General features: G+C 76.0%; 1 protein-coding gene across 1 annotated transcript in view; it reads left to right on the top strand.

Moving 5' to 3' along the window:
- Positions 1 to 973: 973 nt before the first annotated feature.
- Positions 974 to 7418, top strand: part of c11h8orf76 (chromosome 11 C8orf76 homolog) — a 29817-nt gene continuing 23372 nt past the window's right edge. Inside the window, 1 exon segment of the mRNA XM_072466928.1 lies at positions 974 to 1102. Within this exon segment, the coding sequence (XP_072323029.1) occupies positions 992 to 1102 (111 nt within the window). The 5' untranslated portion in view covers positions 974 to 991.

The raw sequence follows: 7418 nt of genomic DNA, 5'->3' as shown, positions 1-7418 counted from the left end.
GGAGTTTTTTTTTGCAGAAGGGTGTTTTTGGCGGGTGTGGGGGTGTTTTGGGGGGTTGGGGAGGGGAGATTTTTTATGGGGGAGGTTGGGGGAGTGGAGATTTTGGCAGGAGGGGGGTTTTGGCGGGCGAGGGGGGTGACAAGGGGGTTTTGGCAGGAGGGGGTTTGGCGGGGGGGCTGGTGGCGGGGGGTTTGGTGGGAGGGGGGTTGAGGAGGGGATGTTTTTGGCGGGGGGGATGGGGAAGGACGTTTTTTGGCGGGAGGGTGGGTTGGGGAGGGGAGGTTTTGGCAGAAGGGGGGTTGGGGAGGGGAGGTTTTGGCGGGAGGGGTGGTTGGGGAGGGGAGGTTTGGCAGGAAGGTGGTGGAGGGGGAGGGTTTGACAGGGGGTTGGCGGGAGGGGAGTTTGGCGGGGGGGGTTTGGCAGGAGGGGGGGTTTGGTGGGAGGGGGGTTTGGCGGGGGGAGGATTTTGGCTGTGGGGAGGTTGTGGCGCGGGGGGACACGTTTTGGCGGAGGGGAGGGGGAGGGGAGGGGGTGCGGGGGGGGTGTGACGCGCGGGGGTGACGCGCGCGGGGGGGAGGCGGGTGGCGCGCGCGGGGGTGGCGCGCGCGGGGGGGTGACGCGCGGGGAGAGGGTGACGCGCGGGGGGTGGCGCACGCGGGGGGGTGACGCGCGCGGGGGGAGGCGGGTGGCGCGCGGGGGGGGGTGACGCGCGCGGGGGGTGACGCGCGGGGGGGTGACGCGCGCGGGGGGTGGCGCGCGCGGGGGGTGACGCGCGGGGAGAGGGTGGCGCGCGGGGGGGTGACGCGCGCGGGGGGGTGACGCGCGGGGGGGGTGACGCGCGCGGGGGCGGGGTGGCGCGGGGAGGGGGTGACGCGCGCGGGGAGGGGGTGGCGCGCGGGGAGGGGGTGACGCGCGCGGGGGGGGTGACGCGCGGGGAGAGGGTGGCGCGCGCGGGGCGGGGGTGACGCGCGCGGGGGGCGGGGCTGAGGCGATGGCGGGCCCCGGCTGGGAGTTCGACGATTCTGTGTTCGGAGCCTCGCGGGACAGGCGGCCGCCGCCGGGGGAGCGGGAACCTTACCGAGCCCGAGTCTGCGAACCGGGGGTGAGCGGGAAAACTACATGGGGGAGAGGGATTTTGGGGGGAGGGGATGGATTGGGGGGAGAGGATGGATTGGGGGGGTGGGGGGGGGGGGATGGGGGGGGGGGGGGGGGGGTGGGGGATGGGGGGGTGGGGGGTGGGGGATGGGGGGGTGGGGGGTGGGGGGTGGGGGATGGGGGGGTGGGGGGTGGGGGGTGGGGGATGGGGGGTGGGGGATGGGGGGGGGGCAGCAAGGGGGATGGGGGGGGGGGGTGGGGGATGGGGGGGGGGTGGGGGATGGGGGGGGGGGGGTGGGGGATGGGGGGGGGGGGTGGGGGATGGGGGGGGGCAGCAAGGGGGATGGGGGGGGGGGTGGGGGATGGGGGGGGGGGGTGGGGGATGGGGGGGGGGGGGTGGGGGATGGGGGGGGGTGGGGGGATGGGGGGGGGGGGGTGGGGGATGGGGGGGGGGGGTGGGGGGATGGGGGGGGGTGGGGGATGGGGGGGGGGGGGTGGGGGATGGGGGGGTGGGGGATGGGGGGGGGGGGTGGGGGATGGGGGGGGGGGGGGGTGGGGGATGGGGGGGGGGGGTGGGGGATGGGGGGGGGGGGGTGGGGGATGGGGGGGGGGGGGTGGGGGATGGGGGGGGGGGGGTGGGGGATGGGGGGGGGGGGTGGGGGATGGGGGGGGGTGGGGGATGGGGGGGGGGGCAGCAAGGGGGATGGGGGGGGGGGGTGGGGGATGGGGGGGGGGCAGCAAGGGGGATGGGGGGGGGGGGCAGCAAGGGGGATGGGGGGGGGGCAGCAAGGGGGATGGGGGGGGGGGGCAGCAAGGGGGATGGGGGGGGGGGGCAGCAAGGGGGATGGGGGGGGGGGGCAGCAAGGGGGATGGGGGGGGGGGGGCAGCAAGGGGGATGGGGGGGGGGCAGCAAGGGGGATGGGGGGGGGCAGCAAGGGGGATGGGGGGGGGGGGGCAGCAAGGGGGATGGGGGGGGGGGGGCAGCAAGGGGGATGGGGGGGGGGCAGCAAGGGGGATGGGGGGGGGGGCAGCAAGGGGGATGGGGGGGGGGGGGGGCAGCAAGGGGGATGGGGGGGGGGGGGGGCAGCAAGGGGGATGGGGGGGGGGGGGGCAGCAAGGGGGATGGGGGGGGGGGGGGGCAGCAAGGGGGATGGGGGGGGGGGGGGGCAGCAAGGGGGATGGGGGGGGGGGGGCAGCAAGGGGGATGGGGGGGGGGCAGGAAGGGGGATGGGGGGGGGGCAGGAAGGGGGATGGGGGGGGGCAGGAAGGGGGATGGGGGGGGGCAGGAAGGGGGATGGGGGGGGGCAGGAAGGGGGATGGGGGGGGCAGGAAGGGGGACGGGGATGGGGGGGGGCAGGAAGGGGGACGGGGATGGGGGGGGGCAGGAAGGGGGACGGGGATGGGGGGGGGCAGGAAGGGGGACGGGGATGGGGGGGGGGCAGGAAGGGGGACGGGGATGGGGGGGGGCAGGAAGGGGGACGGGGATGGGGGGGGAAGGAAGGGGGACGGGGATGGGGGGGGCAGGAAGGGGGACGGGGATGGGGGGGGCAGGAAGGGGGACGGGGATGGGGGGGGCAGGAAGGGGGACGGGGGGGCAGGCAGGAAGGGGGACGGGGGGGCAGGCAGGAAGGGGGAACGGGGGGGCAGGCAGGAAGGGGGACGGGGGGGCAGGCAGGAAGGGGGACGGGGGGGGCAGGAAGGGGGATGGCAGGGATGGGGGGGCAGTGATGGGTGGGGCAGGAAGGGGGATGGGGGGCAGGAAGGGGGATGGGGGGGGCAGGAAGGGGGATGGGGGGGCAGGGATGGGGGGGCAGGGATGGGGGGGGCAGTGATGGGTGGGGCAGGAAGGGGGATGGGGGGCAGGAAGGGGGATGAGGGGGCAGGAAGGGGGATGGGGGGCAGGAAGGGGGATGGGGGGCAGGGATGGGGGGGCAGGAAGGGGGATGGGGGGGCAGGAAGGGGGATGGTGGGGCAGGAAGGGGGATGGGGGCGGGAAGGGGGATGGGGGGGCAGGAAGGGGGATGGGGGGCAGGAAGGGGGATGGGGGGCAGGAAGGGGGATGGGGGGCAGGAAGGGGGATGGTGGGCAGGAAGGGGGATGGTGGGCAGGAAGGGGGATGTGGATGGGGGGGCAGGAAGGGGGATGGGGGGCAGGAAGGGGGATGGGGGGGCAGGAAGGGGGATGGTGGGCAGGAAGGGGGATGTGGATGGGGGGGCAGGAAGGGGGATGGGGGGGGGGCAGCAAGGGGGATGGGGGGGGGGCAGCAAGGGGGATGGGGGGGCAGCAAGGGGGATGGGGGGGGGGGCAGCAAGGGGGATGGGGGGGGGGCAGCAAGGGGGATGGGGGGGGGCAGCAAGGGGGATGGGGGGGGGCAGCAAGGGGGATGGGGGGGGGCAGCAAGGGGGATGGGGGGGGGGCAGCAAGGGGGATGGGGGGGGCAGCAAGGGGGATGGGGGGGGGGCAGCAAGGGGGATGGGGGGGGGCAGCAAGGGGGATGGGGGGGGGGCAGCAAGGGGGATGGGGGGGGGCAGCAAGGGGGATGGGGGGGGGGCAGCAAGGGGGATGGGGGGGGGGCAGCAAGGGGATGATGGGGGCGGGGTGGGGGGGGCAGGAAGGGGGACGGGGGGGGCAGGAAGGGGGACGGGGGGGCAGGAATGGGGGGGGCAGGGATGGGGGGGCAGGAAGGGGGATGGGGATGGGGGGGCAGGAAGGGGGATGGGGATGGGGGGGCAGGAAGGGGGATGGGGGGGGCAGGAAGGGGGATGGGGGGGGCAGGAAGGGGGATGGGGATGGGGGGGGCAGGAAGGGGGACGGGGGGGGGCAGGAAGGGGGACGGGAGGGGGCAGGAAGGGGGACGGGGGGGCAGGCAGGAAGGGGGACGGGGGGGCAGGCAGGAAGGGGACGGGGGGGCAGGAAGGGGGACGGGGGGCAGGAAGGGGGACGGGGGGGCAGGAAGGGGGATGGGGGGGGCAGGGATGGGGGGGGGGCAGGGATGGGGGGGGGCAGGGATGGGGGGGGCAGTGATGGGTGGGGCAGGAAGGGGGATGGGGGGGCAGGAAGGGGGATGAGGGGGCAGGAAGGGGGATGGGGGGCAGGAAGGGGGATGGGGGGCAGGGATGGGGGGCAGGAAGGGGGATGGGGGGGCAGGAAGGGGGATGGTGGGGCAGGAAGGGGGATGGGGGGCGGGAAGGGGGATGGGGGGGCAGGAAGGGGGATGGGGGGGGCAGGAAGGGGGATGGGGGGCAGGAAGGGGGATGGTGGGCAGGAAGGGGGATGGTGGGCAGGAAGGGGGATGTGGATGGGGGGGCAGGAAGGGGGATGGGGGGGCAGGAAGGGGGATGGTGGGCAGGAAGGGGGATGTGGATGGGGGGGCAGGAAGGGGGATGGGGCGGCAGGAAGGGGGATTGGGGATGGGGGGGCAGGAAGGGGGATTGGGGGGGCCGGAAGGGGGATGGGGGGCAGGAAGGGGGATGGAGGGCAGGAAGGGGGATGGGGGGGCAGGAAGGGGGTGGGGGGGCAGGAAGGGGATGGGGATGGGGGGCAGGTAGGGGATGGGGGGGGCAGGAAGGGGGATGGGGGGGCAGGAAGGGGGATGGGGGGCAGGAAGGGGGATGGGGGGGGCAGTGATGGGTGGGGCAGGAAGGGGATGGGGGGCAGGAAGGGGGATGAGGGGGCAGGAAGGGGGATGGGGGGCAGGAAGGGGGATGGGGGGGCAGGAAGGGGGATGGGGGGCAGGAAGGGGATGGTGGGGCAGGAAGGGGGATGGGGGGCGGGAAGGGGGATGGGGGGGCAGGAAGGGGGATGCGGGGGGGCAGGAAGGGGGATGGGGGGGCAGGAAGGGGGTTGGGGGGCAGGAATGGGGATGGGGGGGGCAGGAAGGGGGATGTGGGGCAGGAAGGGGGATGGGGATGGGGGGGCAGGAAGGGGGATGGGGGGGCAGGAAGGGGGATTGGGGATGGGGGGGCAGGAAGGGGGATTGGGGGGGCAGGAAGGGGATGGGGGGCAGGAAGGGGGATGGAGGGCAGGAAGGGGGATGGGGGGGCAGGAAGGGGGGTGGGGGGGCAGGAAGGGGGATGGGGATGGGGGGCAGGAAGGGGGATGGGGGGGCAGGAAGGGGGATGGGGGGCAGGAAGGGGGATGGGGGGGCAGGAAGGGGGATGGGGGGGGCAGGAAGGGGGATTGAGGGGGCAGGAAGGGGGATGGGGGGCAGGAAGGGGGATGGGGATGGGGGGGCAGGAAGGGGGATGGGGATGGGGGGGCAGGAAGGGGGATGGGGGGCAGGAAGGGGGACGGGGGGCAGGAAGGGGGACGGGGGGCAGGAAGGGGGACGGGGGGCAGGAAGGGGGATGGGGGGGCAGGAAGGGGGATGGGGGGGGGGGCGGCAGCAAGGGGGATGGGGGGGGGGCGGCAGCAAGGGGGATGGGGGGGGGGCGGCAGCAAGGGGGATGGGGGGGGGCGGCAGCAAGGGGGATGGGGGGGGCGGCAGCAAGGGGGATGGGGGGGGGCGGCAGCAAGGGGGATGGTGGGGGGGGGGCGGCAGCAAGGGGGATGGTGGGGGGGGGCGGCAGCAAGGGGGATGGTGGGGGGGCAGCAAGGGGGATGGTGGGGGGGGCAGCAAGGGGGATGGGGGGGGGGAGGCAGGAAGGGGGATGATGGGGGGAGGCAGGATGGGGGATGATGGGGGAGGCAGGATGGGGGATGATGGGGGGAGGCAGGAAGGGGGATGGGGGGCAGGAAGGGGGATGGGGGGAGGCAGGAAGGGGGATGGGGGGCAGGAAGGGGGATGGGGGGGGCAGGAAGGGGGATGGGGGGGCGGGGTGGGGGGGCAGGAAGGGGGATGGGGGGGCGGGTGGGGGGGCAGGAAGGGGGATGGGGGGGGGCAGGATGGGGATGGGGGGGCAGGATGGGGATGGGGGGGCAGGAAGGGGGATGGGGGGGCAGGAAGGGGGATGGGGGGGCAGGATGGGGATGGGGGGGCAGGAAGGGGGATGGGGGGGCAGGAAGGGGGATGGGGGGGCAGGAAGGGGGATGGGGATGGGGGGGGCAGGAAGGGGGATGGGGGGCAGGAAGGGGGACGGGGGGGCAGGCAGGAAGGGGGACGGGGGGGGCAGGAAGGGGGACGGGGGGGGCAGGAAGGGGGACGGGGGGGCAGGAAGGGGGATGGGGGGCAGGAAGGGGGATGGGGGGGCAGGAAGGGGGATAGGGGGGGCAGGGATGGGGGGGCAGTGATGGGTGGGGCAGGAAGGGGGATGGGGGGCAGGAAGGCGGATGAGGGGGCAGGAAGGGGGACGGGGGGGGCAGGAAGGGGGATGGGGGGGCAGGAAGGGGGATGGTGGGGCAGGATGGGGGGCGGGAAGGGGGATGGGGGGGCAGGAAGGGGGATGGGGATGGGGGGGCAGGAAGGGGGATGGGGGGCAGGAATGGGATGGGGATGGGGGGGCAGGAAGGGGGATGGGGATGGGGGGGGCAGGAAGGGGGATGGGGGGCAGGAAGGGGGATGTGGATGGGGGGGCAGGAAGGGGGATGGGGGGCAGGAAGGGGGATTGGGGATGGGGGGGCAGGAAGGGGGATTGGGGGGGCAGGAAGGGGGATGGGGGGCAGGAAGGGGATGGAGGGCAAGGAAGGGGGATGGGGGGGCAGGAAGGGGGTGGGGGGGCAGGAAGGGGGATGGGGGCAGGAAGGGGATGGGGATGGGGGGCAGGAAGGGGGGATGGGGGGGGCAGGAAGGGGGATGGGGGGGCAGGAAGGGGGATGGGGGGGCAGGAAGGGCGATGGGGGGGCAGTGATGGGTGGGGCAGGAAGGGGGATGGCGGGCAGGAAGGGGGATGAGGGGGCAGGAAGGGGGATGGGGGGCAGGAAGGGGATGGGGGGCAGGAAGGGGGATGGGGGGGGGCAGGGGATGGGGGGGCAGGAAGGGGGATGGGGGGCAGGGATGGGGGGGCAGGAAGGGGGATGGTGGGGCAGGAAGGGGGATGGGGGCGGAAGGGGGATGGGGGGGGCAGGAAGGGTGATGGGGGGGCAGGAAGGGGGATGGGCAGGAAGGGGGTTGGGGGGCAGGAATGGGGATGGGGGGGGCAGGAAGGGGGATGGGGGGCAGGAAGGGGGATGGGGATGGGGGGCAGGAAGGGGGATGGGGGGGCAGGAAGGGGGATTGGGGATGGGGGGGCCAGGAAGGGGGATTGGGGGGGCAGGAAGGGGGATGGGGGGCAGGAAGGGGGATGGAGGGCAGGAAGGGGGATGGGGGGGCAGGAAGGGGGGTGGGGGGGCAGGTAGGGGGATGGGGATGGGGGGCAGGAAGGGGGATGGGGGGCAGGAAGGGGGAT

This window comes from Scyliorhinus torazame, chromosome 11 (genome assembly GCF_047496885.1).
Source record: "Scyliorhinus torazame isolate Kashiwa2021f chromosome 11, sScyTor2.1, whole genome shotgun sequence".
NCBI lineage: Eukaryota > Metazoa > Chordata > Chondrichthyes > Carcharhiniformes > Scyliorhinidae > Scyliorhinus > Scyliorhinus torazame.
This window is presented reverse-complemented; position numbering and strand designations above follow the sequence as displayed.